This window comes from Leguminivora glycinivorella, chromosome 6, assembly GCF_023078275.1.
Source record: "Leguminivora glycinivorella isolate SPB_JAAS2020 chromosome 6, LegGlyc_1.1, whole genome shotgun sequence".
Lineage (NCBI taxonomy): Eukaryota > Metazoa > Arthropoda > Insecta > Lepidoptera > Tortricidae > Leguminivora > Leguminivora glycinivorella.
The window spans coordinates 1,296,274-1,319,562 of NC_062976.1; the positions used below are offsets into that span (position 1 = coordinate 1,296,274).

Here is a 23,289-nt window from a genome sequence, read left to right on the forward strand (position 1 = left end):
AAACACTTGAAATTGTACAAGAAATTGTATTTTTGACTCTTCCATTGTACTTATTCAGAACGCACCTTAAGTAACATTGCAATCTCAAAACGCGTGAAACGGAACGCACCCAAATAAAATTTTCTTCTTGATTCTTAATTTGAAACTTTTGTGGTGTCGGTCGGTGCATCGTGGAAATTGTAATAAACGCAAATTGACTTATTTCTGTGCAATTATGTTCCAGTTGTTTTTATTGCGTGTTTCCTCGCTTTAGTGAGGTGAAAAGTTATGTGTTACACACGGGATGCAAAGTTATTTTACCTCGTGTGTATATTGCAACACTCTCTACGCTCAGGATTCTATTTTTGAACTACTCGCTTCGCTCAGGATTCTATTTTCGAACCACTCGCTTCGCTCGTGGTTCAACCATAGCATCCATTCGCTAGCTCGTAGTTCAACCCTAGAATCCATTCGCTAGTTCGTGTTGCAATTCCACACTCGGTTAAAATACAACTTTGCTCCCTTGTATAACAAATAACTATTATTTCATGGGCTATTAAAGATCCGACCATCAAAATATTGAAATAAAAGCCATCTTGCAGAACCTGTAATAAATCAAACGATTTGGACCACTTCCCCCACTGGTTTTATTTCTACATCTTAGAAGTGATATACCTGGGTTTGGTGGAGATATGACAGCCAAGAATTTGTAACTATGGAATACTAGAGCATCTAGAGATGCTTTGCGAGTTCGCAGTTAAATCCATACTAATATTATAAATGGGAATGTGTGTGTATCTGTTTGTTTGTCCGTCTTTCACGGCAAAACGGAGGACGAATCAGCGTGATTTTTTTAGGAGGAGATATTTGAAGGGATGGAGAGTGACATAGGCTACTTTTTGTCTCTTTCTAACGCGAGCGAAGCCGCGGGCAAAAGCTAGTAGTAGCAGGTAGTATAATGAGTAAGTTTTTAATTGAATTCGTTACTTTTCGATATATTTTCACACTTTTCCACCCAACAATGACATTAGAATTGAATACGCCTCAGGCTTAACCGTCTGCATTCAAATACCGGAAGTGAAAGATCGTTGCTGCACTACATCCGGTCGGATGACGTGCTAAAGGCAGTTCCGGGGACCTAGCCAACGTCACAATAGGGATCTTGATTCTTGCCTATCATTAAAATAAAATATTTAATACCATGCACGAAATAACACATCAGATTATTATACGAAAAACATTGACAGTAGTTATTTTTAAACCAAATTTCTGTTTAATAAGTCGGATAGAAAATATATAAATTACCTAAATGAGTTGACTGTGACGTCACTCAACATGATATCATACTAATTCCATGTAGCAAATCATTTGAATTCGTTTTGACAGTTGTTAAAAAGAAGCTGATTTGAATAGAAGGAAAGAAGCCTATCTTATAAGCTTTGTAAGCGTATAGCTAAAATGTTTTTTAGCTCTCCCTATCGCTCTTCTGTAGTGGCGCGACAGGGCCAGACTGCATTTCGGTCGCCGGTCGCCACGTAACGTCAACGATTGTCACTTCGGCTAGGCAGGCAGGAATATTAAAACGCCTCGTTCCACCCTCGTTCACAGACGGCCATCCAAATCTTCGCACAAAAAAACGGCAGCAAACTTGAAAGTGTAGGGTCACCGGCCAATTGTCTTCATAAAACGTGTTCCTTCCTAAATATTAACATCGATGGAATCATATGACTAGCATCGACACTTAATAAGTTTTTTGCTAAAATTTAATTTTTGGCACAAGCTTTTATCGCCGACTGTACCTTTCTTTCAACAGTCACTACTGCTCTCCGAGACGTTTCTAAAAACCCTAAAAACCCTTACTCGATGGGGATACGACGTCTCATGACAGAGTACTTATGACCACCTTTCTGCTTCATCATCAGATCAGCCTCCATGATACCATAATGTTGCATTGTCACGTGATTTACATAATTATGTGTCCAAATTTTCAGCTCAATCAGAAACCGGGAAGTGGGCAAAGTTGAATAAAAGCTTGTAAAACTGATTGAAAATATAGGAGCGAAGGTGTAAGACCCATAGAAAATTTGAATTTCGTGCCATTTTTAGTGCTAAGATTTGGTTGAGCGTCTATTAGCATGACATAACGCGCGTGCGTGCGCACCCACAGCTGATTTCTATTTTGATCCCTCGCAGTTTTCAGTCTACACTATAGTTAGAGTTACCGAGCGGTGTCTGCGATGTGATGAATATTAGATAATTGTGATTGTTTTTCATAGTGTGAACTAAACAATTTCAAATTGTGTATGAGTTACGGGTTTTAGCAGTGATATGATAGATCTAAGAGATTCAAAAGTATGATTGAAAAGTGTGTGCAGGATCCTAAACAATCACTTTGTAGGTGTTTTAGAACAAAATAATTATCTTTAGTTCATGATTAGTGTCTCTTCGCTAATTATTTGTTGTAGTCTTGTCTAAATACAAATTTTGAAGAGTATTTAAATGCACAAATAGTTGTAGGTACAAATGTATCAATATACTTATTCACCGCAAAAATATTTTGAACGAGGGTGTGTTGCTGGCAGTGAATGTGTAAAAAGAGCAAATCAAAAATAAATATTACCTACTTTGCATAATAATCTGCGAAAATATATTTAAAAAACGACTGATGAGAACGTAAATATCGCAACGCCAGATAAACCATGGCGGCAGAAGAAGAATTAACAGACCTATGGCAGTCTCACGCCCGACTAGACGTAGTACTAGAACTAGTGTTCTTATGGCTGGGCGGCGTGGATTTGGCGTGTTGTGGCGTCGTCTGCAGCGCTTGGCGTCAAGCGATCCGGCGTGCAGATGTCTGGAGACGCCTGCTGGTGGAAGCGTCCAGTGTGGATACAGTGCATGCGCTCGCTAATATTTATGGTCAGTAATATTAGGTCATCATTATAACTCGGCATAAATAAGCGTAGTATTAGAACTAGAATTCCTTTGGCTGGGTGTGCGGACGTGTGGAGACGCCTATTGGTGGAAGCGTCCAGTTCAGTGTGGATATGTACAGTGTATGCTCTCGCAAGTGTTTATGGTGGGCGGGTAGATTTGGCGCTGTGACCAGCGCTTGGCGTCAAGCGATCCGGCGTTCGGACGTGTGGAGACGCCTATTGGTGGAAGCGTCCAGTGTATATGACTGTAGCGATATTCGCTGTCCATAATAAAAATATGTAACTCTCATCATTAAATTACTTACACTTACACTGTGTTTACACTTAATCCCTTGCACGAGTATTTAGTTTTAGAACTAGTTGCTACGGATGTGAGGCGGGAAAATCCGTTGACTTGATTTGACGTTATCTACGTTTAAATGATAATGATATCGGCTCAGAAATTAATGCCGGGTAAAGTTGATGTGTCTATTTATTCTTATTTCTTACTTTAATAAACTACTATTACAGGTGGTGCATGTCCGTGGCGTCAGTTGTACGTGGCATCTATAGCGCCTGGCGACGTGTGGCGTGTCTGACGCCAGAGCGGCCGGCGAGATTAGCTGCCGCTGCGCTAAATCGCGCTGGAGACTTACTTGCTCTTGCTGCTGAAGACTGCTCTTTCACTGTGAGTTGCTACTTAATTTGTGAATTACATCTTGCTTTCGTATTAGGCCTGATTTAGACGGCGTGCGAACTCGCATGCGATTTTAGATACATTACGGGCTGTTGAGGGTACATATAATTTTGCACAGCCTTCAAATACCGCAACGTAATAAAACTCGTATGCGGGTTCTCGTACCGTCTAAATGGACCTTTACGGATTACGGACAATAAAATCACATATCGAATGCCCATTTAATCTAAACAATCTGTCATTTTGATGTGTACATGTGTTCGAATTTTAGGCTCTTATCTCTAATTGATGTTTCATGTTTCAATGTTTCATATCTTAATGCGCCCACAATGTCAAATTCTACAAAAATTATTTCGTCATATATGTAAGTACTAGCTTTTTCCCGCGGCTTCGCTCGCGTTAGAAAGAGACAAAAAGTAGCCTATGTCACTCTCCATCCCTTCAACTATCTCCACTTCAAAAATCGCGTCAATTCGTCGCTCCGTTTTGCCGTGAAAGACGGACAAACAAACAGACACACACACCACACTTTCCCATTTATAATATTAGTATGGATAGGACAACACACGTATACCAATTTATAATATTAGTATGGATAGGACAACACGACTATACGACAATTTCTACTTTCAGATTGAAATTAACGTTCGAATGTCCTATTATCCACAGGTATGGGTGCTTGAGAACGGGCTCTGGACGCGTGTAGGCGCTGGTTCAGTGGCACTAGGTTGGACTGGAGTGGCCCGAGCGGAATGGGCGCCTGACGCGCCACTGCTGTTACTTGCTGGATCCGCTCCGCTTTCCGCCCAAAGAGGAGAGCTTGCAGTGCTACGCCCTCGTGACGGTAAGTTACATAGCGGCAGGATGATCAAATCATCATTGGTCCTCCTAGCATCTTTGCAGATGATAATTACAGAGGCAATTATGTCTTGAGGCTGAGGCGTAGGGGAGGCCAGCAGCTTTGCCAAGTCGTTCTATGTTTGAAAAATAAGTGTTTCATTTTCATTCATTTCAACTCTTTGAGATGATAACGAGCAATTTGTCTTACCTTAGGGTGGTCCAGCAGCTCTGCGAAGTCGTTTTAATACATTCTAATTTACCTAACATTATCCATGTTTGTAGTTGTAGTATCATAAGATGACGGGACGGGAGGACTTAAAAACTAGGAACTAACTTGTTCCGTCTATTTGCAATCCTTTAGGATGCTGTTTGGGCTGTTCGTTCCTGTTGAGTCGTCGGCAACCCGAACCCTCCTTTTTAGTAAGATTGTACGACTCCGTCAGTATGCTGCAAACATTTGGAGGCACAGCAGAAAAGGAGTGTAATCAGCATTCTAATGGCGTTGTTGCATTGAATGCATGTTTCACTCCTTGAGTTGCAGTCGTCCATAGAGATTACGGTGACCGCAGGCGGACTACTTATCCATTTTTGTAGTTGTAGTATCATAAGTATGTAGCTCCTAAGAGTGTATCAAGTGTTTCTCTGCAGAAGGCTCACTAGAGTCCTGGGTGGTGGCAGCTCGAGCCAGCGGCGGCGGTGGCTGCTGGGCGGGAGAGGGTTTCCTGTCCTTGGAACTGTCACGACTGTCAGCGCCGGAGCATGCGCCGGTCTTCGGCACTGATATCTGGCTTAACGCTGCTACTCAGGTACAAATTATTTAGATTTAGAGTAAAGACTCATAGAACTTTCCCAGTTTCCTAAATCCGGGTATGCAAAGCGGACCTGTAGCAGGGGCGGCTCCACGTTTCTTTCATACATTCGGGCAGCCGCAGTTCGGAGCCCATAAAATTTGACAGAAGGTCGTCAATAATTCTGCGCAACAGAAATCAATGTCGCATGCGTTCCGTTGGCAGTGAGCCTTCTTTGCTTGTACATGTGTAAAGAATATTCTTGCAAGACTCTCACGCTGAACTAATCAGCAAGAACAGTAGGTATTTTGAACGACAGTTGGTCCAAATATTACGCAGAGGGTTACTCTCTGACGCTAAAGTTGTGCTACAAAAGAAATTCCTTCAATTCCCTTCGTGTATGACTACCGTGTTAGTATTTACTTATATGAAGCTTCCACAACGGATGTCAATAAAGTATGTAAATGTGCAGGAAACTGAAGACGAGTTTGCAGGTACAGCGGCGCGCGTGCTTCGAATATACAATGAAAAGCGGGCGGTCATCACGTGAGTTGAGAGTGAGTTCTAGCTTCCGACTAACTCGTTTTCAAATGTGGAATGGAATTGTCGTAGTAATCTCTTAATACATGACAGTCCCAAGGATCTAATATCCCGTCTTATAACTGTCTTAAGCAAAATTTAACTGAACCAGACTCAAATCCTTTATGGTTTATTACAAATCCACGCTCAAAGTGATTTCCACGTTCCTCGACGATTTACGAGCTGAATTTGCCTGCCAATTATTGCTGCAAGTTTTGAGACACAACTATGGGTAAGAGTGAGTGGCAAAGATCTGCACCTCTTTCTTGCACATACCTTTGTTTCAAAACTTGTAGCAATAACTTGCAGGTGTAAATATTTAGCTTAACGCTTACCCAGGTAGGTAATTATTTAGAAATAATCTCTTAATATCTTGACAGGCAAGCCGTATGCGCAGACGCACCGCTAGACGCCCGGTCGGCACAGGAGTGGGCGGAAGCGGAAGCGACTGTCTGCGCTGAGGACATGCATGCAGATAACCCTACATCTACAGACGTTGCGCATGCACCGGAAATTGTGAAACTAGAGGAAATGGGACCAGGTGAAGATTACTACAGGGTTATATATGATGTAAGCGGATTTATTTAAAACCTTATAATACGTGTCATGTCATGATGTCACTCACCATAGTCATCATTTTAGCCTTTGTTCGCCAATTGATCATAGGAATCATACGCGTTCTTACTGTATGCCACTTATCAAGGTCTTAGGCCAGCCTCATCCAGAAGTGAACCGCGATGTTTCGGGTATATAAATATTCATTCTTGAAGTCCAAAATAAGTCTCATTTACCTCTAAAGATAACTTTGTTGACTTCTTCAAAAAATGATATCTTGTTAGCCGTGGCAAATGCCGGGATAACGCAAGGAGGATGATGATCTTGTTATCCACATTTAAAATGCATTTAAGAATAAATTGAGCGTTTCTTTCCTCAGCGTGGACGCTCGTCAAACACGCCAAACGCGTGGATACACGTAGTGGTTTTGGCGTGTGGCGGCGTCCTTGGCGTGTGGCCGTTGTCGCGCGAGCGCCCGCCGCCGCTCCGCGTGCCTGACGACGCACTACGGACACGCATGCGCGCACGAGCTGAGAGACGACAACGGGTAAACAGACAACATGCATTTACAATTGATTTGGGCGATGACGTAACAGCGTGGCTCCGTTGCGTCGTTTGCCCCGGTGTAGGATTCGGCAGGTTGCCCCGGAACCGCCGAAAAACCACACCTTTCGGCCAGAAGTCTGCGCTCGCGATGGTGTCCTGCAGCGGCCGCGGCACGCGCACAACGAACGAGCTGAAGTGCACGTTTGCACCCTCAGCGTGTAGCCAGTCTTCCGGCGAACGAAATCGAATTAACCGGCTCTGCAGTGCCACACACAGTCTTATGAAGTGATCCCTCGTGTTAAAGTAATCTACTAATTACATAACTACATTAACTAACATGCGCACGTCCGAAACGCCAACACATTTATACACGTAGTGGTTCTAATTGGCATATAATTAACCGGGCAACTAAAATATTAAACGGGAAGTTAAGTCTTGCATACAATAATATAATTTGGCTGTGTTTTAATATTGTGGCGACAAAAAAAATATATGAGCCTCAAATATTAAGCATCATTATTATTGAAAAAACGGCAGCAAATTTCAAGCGACAAAAATATTGCCGAGGAACATTAAACAATACTTTGGCGACTAAAATAATAATTGGCACCTAGTATTGTAAAGCGTAAGATTTTTAATATTTGTAGTCATATAGATGTTAGCACCTAAATAATTATACTTAGCTCATCGTTTAAAGTAGTATTTAAATTGCGGAGGCAACTAAAAAAATTACTGGGAAGTAGGTTTTTTTTTAAAAAACATATAAAATCGTTTCTTTATGGAAACGATGGTCCCATCGGAAAATCAGCGCTGGAAGTCACCAGCAACACGCTGAGATGAGGCCATTTCGTGGCACTTCATTCCTTTCCGTCTTGTTGTTATTATGTGTATTTTGTCTTGCCTGTGTTCACGAATAAATGTTTATTCTATTCTATTCTACTTATTCTATTCAAACATCGTATTTGCGACCCGTAAACCACGAGTAGTATTTAAATATCTCTATAAGGGAACGCGTACCAAATCATTTTATAATAAATACACAGCAAAAAGGAGTGTATAAGCTTCTAATAGGTCGGTAACACGCATATGATACCCCTTGAGTAGCAGGCGTCCATAGGTTACGGTGACCACTTTCCATCAATCGTATGCTTGTTTACCACCGACATGGCATTTAAAAAAAAGTACCGTGTTAATCGTATAGTATAATATTAGAGGTATAGGAGCAGAATTATTTTCTGCTAGCAGAAAAGTGGGTTAGTGTTAGGTTATTTTTTTAGTAGAATATAAGTCCTACCAAATTTGCTATGGCATAATTCTTAGGTACTTTGTATCAACAAAACAACGATAGCAAAAAGGAAATGAAATACAGTCCCAGAGGCACCGTTAGGTACGACGACGAGCGAAGCGAGGAGGAGTGTTAGGTATCTTGCATCCCCAACACACAAGACTCGCTATCAAAACAGAAATAGGAAGAAGATGGACAACTTTTTACTGCCTAAATATTATGCAAACAAAAATCTACGGACGTACTCTTAATTTAGAAGATTATTTTGCTCATTAACATTATGCCAGCATAAGATTGGATATTATAAAATCTGCGGAACGATTTATGCCAAGGCATATTCTGAGTAAGGTTTTCCTGCCAAAAAAATGAATCTTTCAGAGTGACGTTAAGACTACGTAAGACCGGCCTTAGATTCGATAGAGTAAACGTCATGAAAAGTTAAATTCATTGTATAGAGACGAAGTTGCCAGCACTCCCAAACACCTAATTTCATACCCATAAGTACAATATTTTGTCGACCATTATATTTTATAAGAATCCTTTTTTTATTAAAATGACAGCTCAGGTGATGAGTGCCGATGTATAAATTTTAATTGTACTTTTTATGTTAATTTGCTATATAAATATTTTAAAAGAACTGTATATTTTATATTAATAGATAGCCGTTTTCCTATTAAACTGTCTCTCTTAAATTGTTTCCAATATAATAATTCAGTTGCCAAATAAATAGTTGGTACTCGCGTCTGAATAAACCGTAGCCGTAATGACATTAAAATGCTACCTCATATTGAAATAATTTGAGGCCCCATTTTAGTCGCCAAACTATTATATTTGATACCCATTTCTATGGTTATTTAGTCGCCCGGTTAAATACGTGCCGTTCTAATTTGGTGTGTGGTGGCGTGCTTGAACGACGTGCCGTTACCGCGCGAACCCGACTCCGCGTGCCCGACGACGATAGTACTCTTTATTATACTGTGCCGACGACGCACTACGGACACACATGCGCGCACGAGCTGAGAGACGACAACGGGTAAACAATAGAATGCATTTATCTACAAATATGTATGCCTGCATTTACCTAGAGCAAATTACGGTATAATCCTTCAAATGTTTAACCCCTGGAACGCCGTTGTCAAAAATTTGCTACTGAATAACTTTCAATCTGTTAATTACAGTTTAAATTGCCTGAGACGGATATGGAACAAGGCGCTTGAGGGGTTAATAAACATTGTCCTCAGTCTGACACGCCAAACGTACGGATACGCGATACGCTTAGTATTTAGTTGTGGCGTGTGGCCGTTAGTATTTTATTCACATTATCCATCCGGATGCAGGAGGAATGCCACAGGCAAAAATCGAAAATGGCGCCTTTAATGTAGAAAATATCAGTCCTACATCCGATATCAGATCGGATAATGTGAAAATGCACTTTAGGTACCGCGCGAACGGTATCATATGCAGGCACAGGCACGCGCAGAGAGACGACAGCTGGTAAAAATTAATTTCAATTGAGCAAACGCGTATGATCCCTAAAGTTTTTAAGACATACACACGTTTGACAAAAGCGCTGGTGGCCTAGCGAGAATAAGCGCTGGTGGCCTAGCAGTAAGAGCGTGCGACTTACGATCCGGAGGTCGCGGGTTCGAACTCCGGCTCGGAGGTTTTCGAAACTTATGTGCGAAATGTCATTTGATCGTGAGGAAACCAGACTAATTCCAATAAGGCATAGTTACCCTTCGGGTTGGAAGGTCAGATGGCAGTCGCTTTGGTAAAACTAGTGCCTACGCCAAATATTGGGATTAGTTGTCAAAGCGGACCCAGGCTCCCACGAGCCGTGGCAAATTCACACGTTTGACATGCCAAACCCATGATTTTTTTTTGTAAATTTTGTCAAAAAAACATCCTGTTAATGATATTTCAGGAAGCCGAAGCAGCAGCAGCAGGTGAGGTGGAAGAAGAGCCGCCAGAACCGTCAATAGCTGAACTTCGTGCCCGCTGCGATCCTCCCACAGCAAGACTTCGGCTATCTGGCAACGTTCTCGGCCTTACGGCGTTGCAGAAGTAGTATCATGTGTACAACAAATGTTATGCATGCGTCAGTTTTGGCCACGCATACAGGCACACAGGTATCAGGCGGAAGAACTAGCACGTGAAACTCTAAGTTGACAAATCGGGCGATACATATTTTTTGTTGGACTCCCCAGCAGCTGCAAATTAGGCGATATGATGACCAATGAAAGTCTTGTCATAACATTGTCCAAAACACAAAAATGTCCTACAGCCCGCTTGTGGGCCTTAGGGCCCGTTGCATCAACCACATTTGACAGACACATCATCGTCAACCAGACGTCTATGGAACAGACGGTTTGGTGCAATCCACTAATAGAGCTATCCTTTTGGCCCTTGATCACTAAAATCTGCCGTATTCCGATAGACGATGCGGACCCAGGCCGTCCCTATCCATAGTAATGCGATAAGCCAGATTTTTATCATTTATCGCGCATCTATTAAACCTGAACACCACACGATAGTGCTCACTTCGATTAATTGATAGACCTATCTCAATTTGTCTCATTCTGTTCCAGCGGACGCGCGGTGTGGGCGAGCGTGTCAGGAGGAGCAATTTGCGCGTCGTTGCCAGCTCTTCGAGTGCTACGAATAGTGTTAGCCAAGCCGGGTGGTGGGTCACCACATTACCTGACACCGCATGTCGCTGGGAGTATTTTGGCAGGTACATTAATTCATTTCAGAATAACAATGAATGCAATATGAAATAAAACTATGGAAACGGATTAAATAGCGTATAATGAATTGCCTGCCTAATAGAAATCTATATTATTTATGGTCAGGTTAACGAACGTTAATATTTCTTGTATGTGGGTAGCTTTTGCGCATAGTTATTTTTCCAGTCACCCGTTGACCACGAATGCTGTAAAGTGTTCGAAACGTCGGGATGAGTTGTAAATTCATTATACGCGATTTAATCCGAAATAAAATGAGTTTAAAATTCATTATTTCATGAGTAACTATCGCGGTAACCGAAGACAATATAATGAATGCAATACTTAATTGAGCTGAAGGTCTGAATCTTGCACAAAGACATATGGTACCTAGGCTGAAGTCCCAATCGAGTTGGCTGTTAGCTTCTTTATAGATTGTGTCGATTACGAAAGCACATGCGTTGGTTCTTGGTGGTTGTTAATGTTGTCATCAATTAAAACCAGATTTAAAGTGTACGAGATTTCACATGCGTGTTTCATTAAAAAGCGGCACTTCGGTCGACTGAGAGTTGGATGACTTGGACGTTGCTTGGATGTAACATGTAACTTCAGTATTCATCAAAGTAAATCAAGTAAATCGCGAGTTCGAGATTATCGTAAATGGTACGACCAGGCAGTTCACTTTATATATATATATATATATATATATACATATTTTTTTTAAATGGGCTTACCCTCTGCAACAGACTAACCAAAGGCAAAGACGTGGCGTAAGATGGGGTAAGCTCGCCCAGAACACGACTTAGTACTCGTAATTTAAGAAGAAACTCGACTCGAGATTTTCTACCAATTTTTCGCAGTCCGTGCGGTGGCAGCTCACCAACAGCTTACATTTGGGGCCCGGCGGGAAGCGCAGCTAAGCTGAGCAGCGACGCGCCAGCATTAGCGATGCTGCTGCGCTGCCGTGCGCGGCCTGAGGCGTTGCTGTTGACTGAAGATGCATTGCAAGTAAGATACATTTATTTATTTATACGTCACAATATGGATAGTAAATTATCTACTAAGTAAGTAGGTACTACATAATGATCATTTTAACATCCAAAGTCAAACCGACGCACAGTAGTCAAGTTTCGCTCTCCACTGTAGTGAAATGACTTCGATCACGTACCTATAGCAAAGAGGGTGAAACGCCGGAATGGGTTAAGTGGGTAGGCCCTGTTTCCCCCCTCTCGCGAGGGGCTATCATGAGTAACTGCATTTTCACTCCGTCTAAAAAAAGTCTCATCTTCTTGAGAAGTCTAATCATCACTCGCAAAGTATCGACGACATCTTCAAGCAACCTTACACGTTTATCTTTGTCCACCAGGTATGGCAGTGCATGGCGCCGCGAGCGCCTAGGCCTGATGATGTCAACGACGACGCAAGTGATCACAGTGATAACTATAACAGTACCAGCAACAGTGAAAGCGACTGAGGATCTATCGACCGTGAATGCTCCTACAGACTTATTTGCTCGTTTGCTGAATAACTTTCTGCGGTACTTCGAGATGGGTAATAAAATGGAAAATATTAATAATGCCGGTTTGCGCGGGCATTTAGACGCCAAGAACGGCAAAGACTTCTAGAGGCAACGATTAAATACGCCAAAACGCTAGCTACTTAAGTTGCTGAAATTAAATGATACATTTTTGTATGTATACTGTACATTATGATTTTATGATTATGTATGACAAATAGAAAGTTGATTATTGTTTTGCATTTTTATTGTTGAATAATTAAAATAAATTATATTGAAGTAAGTAAAAATTGGTGTGTTTAATTTACGGCAGATCGAGAAAATAAGTAAATAGGTAACATTATTATGATTCAAGTTAAAGTATCAAGAGATTAATAATTAGGTATAGTATTAACTCCAAAAACTTCAGCATTGCTGTAAAAAATATTATTTAATGTAAAATTGATTTGTTCGCGTAGTAGATAGTAGGCGGAAGGCGCGGGTTCTATTCCCGGCTCAGCTATTGATGGACACGATCGCTTTTTTTTTCGTGTGTGATAAATATTTCAGTTTAAGGTAATAAAGGTTATATTTTTCAATCCCTATAAGGACCACTTTCGCCAACGAAAATGAGAGTTAACCCGAGGGTTAACCCACCATTTTATATGGAATTTGACAGTTGACAGCCCACTAACCCTAAGTTAAGTGGTTGGTATAAGTAGGCCTAAATGGAACGAGCGAAACCATCTAAATCTAGCCGCTCAAGTAGGCCACGCCCTCAGTCCGTCGCGCCGTTCACCGCACGCACACGCATTCCAACCGCACACCGTGTGCACCGCACACAACCCGCACAGCACACGGAACCGTGTGCAAACCGCTCAGCACACGCAACCGCGCCGCACACAAACCGCATCATGCCTACCCGCCGAGCTTTGTACTTGCTGCGTCCGCTGATCACACAGGTTGGTAAAAAAAGTTGGTTCTGTCTTCATCAAAGATTAAACAATCTTGATGAAGATTGTTTAATCCCGCATATACATATCCGGGAACCAGAAAACAATATACTCATCTATATAAAGTACCTAGCCGTAAACACCCCAAACGAAAATCAGAATTTGTCATCCAGTCAAACTCCAATTTTGACATTTCCATTGCTTCCTGGCTAGACCAATATTTTGTTGCTCTTGCTCCTGTTCCCAGACCATACCGAGCTGTTATCAGGAAAGGCCAATTATGGAGTACCTAATATATTTTTAACCCCCGACTCAAAAATGACGGGATGTTATAACTTATAAGTTTGACATGTCTGTATGTCTGTCTGTGGCATCATAGCTCCCGAACGGATGAACAGATTAGGTTTAGTTTTTTTTTTGTTTGAAAGTCGAGTTAATCGGGAGTGTTCTTAACCATGTTTCATGAAAATCGGTCCACTATGTCGGGTTTTTTTTTCAAAATTTTAATTTTGTTGTTAGGTTATTCTTTTAGGGTTCCGTAGTCAACTAGGAACCCTTATAGTTTCACCATGTCTGTCTGTCCGTCCGTCCGTCCGTCCGTCCGTCCGTCCGTCCGTCCGTCCGTCCGCGGATAATCTCAGTAACCGTAAGCACTAGAATGCTGAAATTTGGTACCAATATGTATATCAATCACGCCAACAAAGTGCAAAAATAAAAAATGGAAAAAAATGTTTTATTAGGGTACCCCCCCTACATGTAAAGTGGGAGCTGATATTTTTTTTCATTCCAACCCCAACGTGTGATATATTGTTGGATAGGTATTTAAAAATTAATAAGGGTTTACTAAGATCGTTTTTTGATAATATTAATATTTTCGGAAATAATCGCCCCTAAAGGAAAAAAAAGTGCGTCCCCCCTAACTTTTGAACCATATATTTAAAAAATATGAAAAATATCACAAAAGTAGAACTTTATAAAGACTTTATAGGAAAATTGTTTTGAACTTGATAGGTTCAGTAGTTTTTGAGAAAAATACGGAAAACTACGGAACCCTACACTGAGCGTGGCCCGACACGCTCTTGGCCGGTTTTTTGATATCTACTAAAACATGTTATGCCTACTATTAGACACCTCTGCTCTATAATCATATTAATTATCTGAGCAAATTAAAAGAGCATTTTGAGAACCTAATATTTAAACTTGCAACACGTATAATGCTATAACATCAGGGTGGCTAGCCGAATGGCACAATCGCTCACGAAACGCTCACGAAACGAAGCGCTAGTAGATATCTATCTCTATCGCGCTTGCGTATTGGCGCGACAGAGCCACAGCGGCGTATCGCTTTCGTTTGGCGTCGGAGAAATGCCATTCGGCTACGGGGCCTGTGGCTATAACCAACGTTCCTAAGACAAGTATGCAACTTGTTAACTTTTTAAATTGCACTAATAACTCTGTAGGGGGAAGCGGGGTAGTTAGGCACAAGGGGCAGTTTTGAACACCCACACTAACTCCTTACCTACAAGCTTAAATACACCTGCGGCAACACTCAAACGTGCCTTTGTATGTGTGAGTGACGTACCGGCGGCCGCGCCGCTCGCCAGTCAGCCGTTGCCGCTCAGCGCGTCGAAACGTGTTTTCGCGGTCCCTAAGTAAAAATTTTACGTGTTTCTGATCGAGTGGTGCCGCAAATTTAAAGAGTTTAATGGATGAGCATTATTAAAAGCAGTAAGTATATCTATTCAGTTATCAAGTTGGCTTATTATTTAGAACTAAAACTTCATAGTATATTTTTAATAAATATTTTATTTTAATTTGTCGAATGGGGTACTTTGGTTGGGGCAGTTTTGAACGTATCAAAGTGCCCCTTTAGTGTACCTTTCCTAATAACCTTACTGGTAGGTACGTAGGTATCAAGAGCACCACACTTAATTAACCATTAATAAACTTTTTGTAATGTTTAAAAGGCTTATCATTGGTCAGCTAAGTGTGTTGTTCTGAAACGCATGCTGTTAGGGGCAGTTTGATATGTATCAAAGTGCCCTAAATTGATGTATCAAAGTGTCCCATACTAGATATCAAAGTGCCCTGCAGGTGGGGCAGAATTACACAAATACCATTTTTTGTTTAAATCAATATATCTCTGACTCTGGGTATAAATTTAACAAGAAAACGTAAATTTTGTATACCTTAATAAATATGCTGTAAACTAGGTACAAAAAAAATGTATTTGAAAATCATTTTGGGCTCTAAAATCAATTTTGAAAAAAGATGTACGTATCTGCCCCGCTTCCCCCTACAATAGGCCAGACGACTAAAAAAAAAGTAATTAGTCTGTCAGTTGTCAAAGAATTTTGACACGTATTTTTTTCTTTTTTTCTCGTAAACAAAAAATGACGACGGTACAGTGCGTTGAAGTTTCGCGTGACGTCACGCCTAGGTACAATTTTTACTTAGAAGTGATGTCACAAGCCTCCACTCCGGAACTTTGATACTCTATATCTTTGTATTTTTTCATTAATAAGAAAAAGCGAAAAATGTGAGTTCAGTATTTTTGGACGATCTAAGTGACGGACTAAACAGAATGCCATTTTATTATGTAGTCGTCATCCCTATTTTTTTAATAAACAAAAACCTGTGACATTCCCAGTCCCGGGCTTGCTCCTGCAAACCCCCCGGCGGCGCGCCGCCGTGCCCGCCGTGCGAGTCGGCGCCGCCGCCGCCGTGCCGCGCGCCGCCGTCGCCGCCCTCCCCGGCCGCCGCGTCGTCTGCTGCCCGCCGCCGCAGGGGAAACGCCCGCCCTGCGCGGAGAAGGAGCCTAATTGTTCGCTCACTTGCGAACATCAATTACCACAGGTACTAAAAGCTTCGATGGAATTCTTAAAAATTATGGGTCTAGAGTTCTAGATCTAGACCGAGTCCCGCGTGCCGTCAGGGTGCCTGGTCGGCTAGTTGACTACCTGCAGGGAAAACGCTCGCCGTGCGTGGAACCACTGTTATTAATTGATAAGTTCAGAAAAGACGTATCTAGAAGATGTTTGCGGTTAGGTAGATTGTGTATGTATGTAGGGTAGTCATAAAACTGTATTATAATTATGTATAACGTATTTATTTATATGATATAACGTCTATATTGCTGTAGTTTGTAGTTTAGGTATAGGTTTAGCTTAGGAACGTCTACCATCTCCAATTCTCCTTTAACTGCTCTAAAGTTAACTGGAAGAAATCCCTTAATGGGATAAGTTCGCCTTTGTACAAATGATGTGTGTGTTCTTTTTTTCTTTACTGTGTGTGTTCTTATCTTTGTACAATAAAGTGTATTACTACTACTACTACTACTAAAGACAACGCATTTTACTGGACTTGCATTCTGTAACTTATTTTCAGCGCCATTCAATGGTCAGTCAATTAGAAAGATTCAATATTATTTTACATTAAAGAAGGCCTATATGAAACTATTTTCGTTTACAGAAACCGCAAACATATTCAACGGGGCCAAGAAAGCTATGCGGCGCGCAACGTGACGTGGTAGCCGAACGCATCCGCTGCTACGAGGAGCACCATCGAAGCGTATACGAGAGCGCCGTCAAGGAGCGAATGGCGCGCCCGAGAACGCCGCCGCCACCACTAAAATGTCCGCAACCGCCGGAGAAAAGAATAGAGCTAGCCACCGACGGACGAATGTACGCTGTCGCTACTGATGGGCCTGTACCTCGATGTACTCCAAATACAGGAAGTCTTCTCCTCACTGTCCAACCAACCGTCCGCCGCACCCCCCGCCACAACCAGTAACTTTAGAGCCTTTAGGAGATTGTCGCCCAAAAGAACGCTCAGTCGTTGACCCCTGTGCGCATACACCTCGCACGCTCCTCTCCATCGACCGAGGCGATCCGAAACCTCAAACAGAACAGTGTCAAGCTACATCAACACCGCCTAAACCATGCCATGAGAACCCTAAGAATCAAACTGAAAGTACTAAAGGCTCCAAATGCCAAACTGAGAGTAGCTACAAAGGGATCACTTCGCGCATCATGGATACTATTAGATGTGGTCGAGCGACTCCAGCCCAAACGAGCCCAAGTAAGCCGAAACCAGAATGGTGTAGCAAACCACCAGCTTTAGCAGCAGCGCCGAAGCGTTGCCGTCAGCCTACACTCGCTGAACGGATGCGGCGAGGTTCCCCTTCCCGTAACAAACGGCAATTCCATACTTCAGCTACTAATTTGGCTGATAAATGCAATAAGGATAAAGAGGCGCCTAACGCGTCAGGGCGCGAAGCAGTGCTAGCCGCTTCTAAGAAGCTCGCAGCGGCGTTGAGTGAGCGTGATTCTCTTAAAGAAGCTGGGCTCGGTCGCGCCGTTAGGGCTCCATCGTGCGCGCCGCCGGCGCCGCCGCCGCCGCCGCGCCCTACCGGCGGCGCTATGGAGTTCAGCGTCCCCGCCGACGCCGACACAGTCTGCGTCCGCGTGTCTATGGGCAAACGTCCCGTCCCGCAAGGCCCACCAGTAACACGTCCCACTCCTCAAACTCCACCAAAAGCTTGTCCATCCCCTCCTTGCTCGGGCATCCCCTGCCCCCCGCAATCGTCAAGCGACTCCTGGCTGTCTATCAAGAAGCTCCAGCAGAAGATTTCAAACTGCGGCCGCGATACCCCAGCTTCCCCTAAGCCGTCTGCCCCGGCGCGGCCGCCGCCGCCGTGTTCCCCTCAAGGCCGCGCTAAGATGATGGACGTGTTGCCTCATACTATTTTCATGAAATAAATGTGTTAGCGTGTGCGTGTTGGAATAAATTCTAGTGTCTATGTGTCATTAAATTGTTGTTTCACTGTTTCCTGCTCACTATTCACAAAAAAGAGGCCTTATTCCTAAAGACGAGCGTTTTTTGCAAAATAGAACCTTTTTCATTCAAAATTATAAAGAAACTATAAATGATTATTAAAAAAATGATAATGTTCCTAAAAGTACATATCTTAAGCTAGAAAGTCAATTGGTACTACTTTAAAATATGTCTTTTTATACTTCCGAAAAATCTGTTTTTTCGGAAGACGTTTTCAAATTTCGTAGTGGGATAGCTCGTTTAGAATCGTGATTGTGCTGTTAAAAATGTTATTTGGGGTAATAAATGATCACAATCCTATTTGTTATATCCTGTACGAGTTAGCTAATACTTTGACATTTTAAGATTTACTTGAAATGGTGGATAAATAACCTTCCGTATCCTCCCCATTTTTTCGATAAAAAGAGGTTTACATTATGTATTTTTCCTGCGATTCCTGCATTTTTTGTAACTCTTAAATAATATTATCCTAAACTAGAACTTCTTATTGACCTATAAGAAAAAAATCATACATATAAGACATACCTTTCTGTCGATAGATATGTTTTTAAAACACCTAAAATTCGAATAAAAGACACTGTGCTAACGCGAGCCCGCTCAGTCTGCGCCGAGCGCTCGAAGACAACGGACCTGCGTTTGATCGTCCGGCGCATGACCTAGCTTTCGTAAGCAGCTCGATAGTTCCGAGAAGTGCCGTAAACTGCGACTAAACAAATCTTGATCCTTTTTACACCTTATGCAATTTTAGCATTCGACATGCTTTTCATATGATTTTGGATTTTAAGTTATACGTGAAGTTTGTTGAGAGTTTGAATTATTATTATATTTTGGGACCAGGATGAGGTTCTGGTTCTCATGATGATGGAGTCAGGCAGGAGATGTTCAACAGAACTGCTATTCTACTTATCATAACTCCACCATGTTTGGGCTCATTAGATTTGGGCTGATGAGCACCATCGATCTAGATGAGGTCCAAGGTCTCATGATGGAGTCAGGAGGTGGTCAACAGAACTGCTATTCTCCTCATCATAACCCCATCATGTTTGGGCTCGTTAGATTTGGGCTGACGAGCACCATCAAACTAGATGAGGTCCAGGGTCTCATGATGGAGTCAGGAGGTGGCCAACAGAACTGCTATTCTCCTCATCATAACCCCATCATGTTCGGGCTCATTAGATTTGGGCTGACGAGCACCACCGAACTAGATGAGGTCCAAGGTCTTATGACGGGGTCAGGAGGTGGCCAACAGAACTGCTATTCTCCTCATCATAACCCCATCATGTTCGGGCTCATTAGATTTGGGTGGACGAGCACCATCGAACTAGATGAGGTCCAAAGTCTCATGATGGAGTCAGGAGGTGGTCAACAGAACTGCTATTCTCCTCATCATAACCCCATCATGTTTGGGCTCATTAGATTTGGGCTGACGAGCACCATCGAACTAGATGATGTCCAGGGTCTCATGATGGAGTCAGGAGGTGGCCAACAGAACTGCTATTCTCCTCATCATAACCCCATCATGTTCGGGCTCATTAGATTTGGGCTGACGAGCACCATCGAACTAGATGAGGTCCAAGGTCTCATGATGGAGTCAGGAGGTGGTCAACAGAACTGCTATTCTCCTCATCATAACCCCATCATGTTTGGGCTCATTATAAATATGTGGAAGGTCGTTAATAATAATAAATGTTTTATTAGGGTACCCCTACATGTAAAGAGGGGGCAGATATTTTTTTTCATTTCAACCCCAACGTGTGATATATTGTTGGATAGGTATTTAAAAATGAATTAGGTTTTACTAAGATCGATTTTTGATAATTTTCATATTTTCGGAAATAATCGCTATAACTTTTGAACCATATGTTTAAAAATATGAAAAAATCACAAAAGTAGAACTTTACAAAGACTTTCTTTGAAAATTTGTTTTGAACTTTATAGGTTAGTTTTTGAGAAAAATACGGAAAACTACGGAACCCTACACTGAGCGTGGCCCGACACGCTTTTGGCCGGTTTTTATTTTATTTTAATACTTTTCTGTGCTATTCATACATAGCCACCCTAGGGGATTCAGTATTGACAGCTTCTTTTTTTTCTTTCTGCATATATTTGTTTCCGCTTTTAAGTTTATTGTAAATAAGACTGCTTGCACTTACATTGAGATTATAATTACATAATGCTATTAAATTAAATCTAATGAAGCGTTGTTTTATTTCCTAAATCTCAAAACCCTTTAAATCGAATATGTATAGTAATGAGCAAAAATTTTACCGCAGACTTTCCAAACCGACGATGCTTGATCAGCTACTTTTAGAACGAACATGTACACCGTGTCCAATAAGTCCGAATACTCACATTTTACCTCAGTTCTAAAGATATAGGGATCACAGGCCATCAAATTCTTATTTAAACTAAAGAGTATATTCCTTTTAATAAAATACAAGCACAAAGTTCATGAAATTTCCGAAGTGTCTAAGAAAAACAAAGAGGTAAAGTGCCAACAAAATACTTGCTCGGCACGCAGGTGACGAGTTATTTTTTATAAGCAGAATCTGTATGTGATAAAACAGACGCCACGTGTCTAAAATAAACTATTAGTCCGTTGCTTCTGGAAAGTTATGTATGAAAATGTTGGCATAATTAATGGAAGATTTTTTTTGATTGGGATATGTACATTACAGGCCGAAGTTATTTTTCATCAACCCTCCCCATCCCTCCCCCCTCTGCGTCACCCCTCTTCCCCCCCTTAAATAGCCGAAAATGCGGTTTTTCGCGATTTCTGACAAAACCGTTGTAGATACAGAAAAAGCGTGTAGGAAAAAAGTAATCCTTGATAAATTTACTACAAATCGTTCATTGACACTTTGGTTCTAGCACTTATAGGTTTCGCGTGATCCATCACGAAAGTTGGTCCTTTACTGCAATTTTATTTAGTGAATGTTAAGTTTTCTCCCAAATTGCTTACGAAATCTGTTTGATATTACTAAAATATTATAAACTGAAAATGAATTTCAGGGGGAAAAATCACTACCATGGGTGGGACTTGAACTCACGGCGACTGGATTGATACTCCAGGGCTCTACCAACAGCTACCAAAAGCTCATCCCCAGTCATAGATACACTATATAGATCAATGGTACTCCTAGCGACTACTACCGTGAAAATATTACGTCTTAAATAGTTACTGGAATTCCAAGACATATTGGAAATTCCACCCATGGTAGTGATTTTTCCCCCTTAATTTTATTTTAGTCATGAGTTACAATATTTTAGTTATATCAAACAAATTTCGACGATTTCGTATGCATTTTGGGCGAAAACTTAACATTCACTAAAGAAGATTGCAGCAAAGGACCAACTTTCGTGACGGATCACGCGTAAACTATAAGTGCTAGAACCAAAGTGTTAATGAATGATTTGTAGTAAATTTATTAAGGATTACTTCGTTCCTACGTGCTTTTTCTGTATCTTCAACAGTTTTGTCAGAAATCGAGAAAAACCGCATTTTCGGCACTTTAAGGGAGGGTAGAGGGGTGACGCAGAGGAGGGAGGAGTGGGGAGGGTTGATGAAAAATAACTTCGGTCTATAACGTACATATTTCAATTTAAAAAAACCTTCCATTAATTATGCCGTAATTTTAGCTAATTTCCCCCTGCTATATTATGGGTACCGAAGATAGATAACGTTCCGGGCAACTAGAAAAATGTGCCTAGGTTCCAGAGCTCACCATCGGCCCAGGTGTGGGATGCAGTATGTAAGCGAGGTAAACTACCTTCAGTACTTACAGATAAAAGCGTTAAAATCAACGTTTTTTTCTTTAAAACCAAGGTTTTGGAGAAAAAAATGCCTTAAAGTTAAAAAGGATGCTTGGGAATGAGTATCATGTGTCCCAACAAGACGCACCTCCAGAAAACTCAATAATTATGCTTAAAAAACATAACTAAATAAATGTCACTGCTCTGAACTTAAATGCATGCTTTTCTTACAAAAATACCAAAGTCACTATGAGTGTGCCGTTCAGATTTGAGGAGTTCGGTTCTGACCATCATCAGCAGTTCCACTGCACCAAATGTCACTGTTCCGGACGTAAGTGCATGCTGTTCTTATAAAAATACCAAAGTCACTATAAGCGTGCCGTTCAGATTTGAAGAGTTTGGTTCTGAGTGTTCTGACCATCATCAGCAGTTCCACTGCACCAAATATCACTGTTCTGGACTGGACGTAAGTGCATGATGTTCTTATAAGAATACCAAAGTCACTATAAGTGTTCCGTTCAGATTTGAGAAGATCGGTTCTGATCTGACCATCATCAGCAGTTCCACTGCACCAAATGTCACTGTTCTGGACGAAAGTGCATGCTGTTCTTATAAAAATACCAAAGTCACTATAAGCGTGCCGCTCAGATTTGAGAAGTTCCGTTCTGGCCATCATCAGCAGTTCCACTGCACCAAATGTCACTGTTCCGTACCTAAATGCATGCTGTTCCTTTAAAAACACAAAAATCACCATACGTAATTACGTATGCCTTTCAGATTCGAGGAGTTCCCTCGATTACTCCAGGATCCCATCATCAGAACTGGGTTCTGAGAAAAATGTTACCAATCTGTATTCATATACATTCAATAATTTTTTTTAATCGGTCCAGTAACAACGGAGATATCGAGGAACAAACATAAAAAATGAAAAAAATAAATAAACATACAGACGAATTGAGAACCTCGCCTCAAATCTCTCAGATTTGAGGCGACGGTTAAAAAGTGACACATCATGAGCAGTTCCAATGCACCAAATGTCACTGTTCTGGACGTAAGTGCATGCTGTTCTTATAAAAATATGAAAGTCACTATAACTGTGATAATTTCCGAAAATATTAATATTATCAAAAAACGATCTTAGTAAACCCTTATTCATTTTTAAATACCTATCCAAAAATATATCACACGTTGGGGTTGGAATGAAAAAAAAATCAGCCCCCACTTTACACTAATAGAACATTTTTTTCTATTTTTCATTTTTGCACTTTGTTGACGTGATTGATACACATATTGTTACTAAATTTCAGCTTTCTAGTGCTTACGGTTACTGAGATTATCCGCGGAC

At 41.5% G+C, this 23,289-nt stretch overlaps 2 protein-coding genes across 3 annotated transcripts; both read left to right on the forward strand.

The window, feature by feature from the left end:
* Positions 1-2,677: 2,677 nt before the first annotated feature.
* Positions 2,678-12,585, forward strand: LOC125227280. 2 transcript variants are annotated; one of them, XM_048131542.1, is made up of 11 exons: positions 2,678-2,898; positions 3,426-3,582; positions 4,261-4,435; positions 5,080-5,237; positions 5,692-5,765; positions 6,179-6,368; positions 6,733-6,900; positions 10,109-10,248; positions 10,773-10,918; positions 11,768-11,915; positions 12,274-12,585. In XM_048131542.1, the coding sequence occupies exons 2-10, from the start codon at positions 3,433-3,435 to the stop codon at positions 11,830-11,832; spliced, it is 1,266 nt and encodes a 421-aa protein (XP_047987499.1). In that variant the 5' UTR covers positions 2,678-2,898; positions 3,426-3,432; the 3' UTR covers positions 11,833-11,915; positions 12,274-12,585. The 2 variants fall into 2 exon arrangements, with proteins under 2 accessions (XP_047987499.1, XP_047987500.1); XM_048131543.1 differs by having other exon boundaries at positions 5,083-5,237.
* LOC125226926 (ESX-1 secretion-associated protein EspI-like) lies at positions 11,856-18,115 on the forward strand. Its single transcript, XM_048131107.1, has 5 exons — positions 11,856-11,915; positions 12,274-12,331; positions 16,006-16,211; positions 16,827-17,038; positions 17,089-18,115. Exons 1-5 carry the CDS (start codon positions 11,856-11,858, stop codon positions 18,113-18,115), a joined length of 1,563 nt encoding a protein of 520 aa, XP_047987064.1.
* The last annotated feature ends 5,174 nt before the right edge of the window (positions 18,116-23,289 follow it).

Excerpts from the sequence above, each read along its gene's own strand:
- LOC125227280 (XM_048131542.1), top strand. The coding sequence starts at position 3,433 with ATGTCCGTGGCGTCAGTTGTACGTGGCATCTATAGCGCCTGGCGACGT. Across the intron at positions 5,238-5,691 it reads GGCTTAACGCTGCTACTCAG|GAAACTGAAGACGAGTTTGC; the intron begins GTACAAATTATT and ends GTAAATGTGCAG. Across the intron at positions 10,249-10,772 it reads GGCCTTACGGCGTTGCAGAA|CGGACGCGCGGTGTGGGCGA; the intron begins GTAGTATCATGT and ends ATTCTGTTCCAG.
- LOC125226926 (XM_048131107.1), top strand. The coding sequence starts at position 11,856 with ATGCTGCTGCGCTGCCGTGCGCGGCCTGAGGCGTTGCTGTTGACTGAA. Across the intron at positions 11,916-12,273 it reads TGACTGAAGATGCATTGCAA|GTATGGCAGTGCATGGCGCC; the intron begins GTAAGATACATT and ends TTTGTCCACCAG. Across the intron at positions 17,039-17,088 it reads CTAGCCACCGACGGACGAAT|GAAGTCTTCTCCTCACTGTC; the intron begins GTACGCTGTCGC and ends CTCCAAATACAG.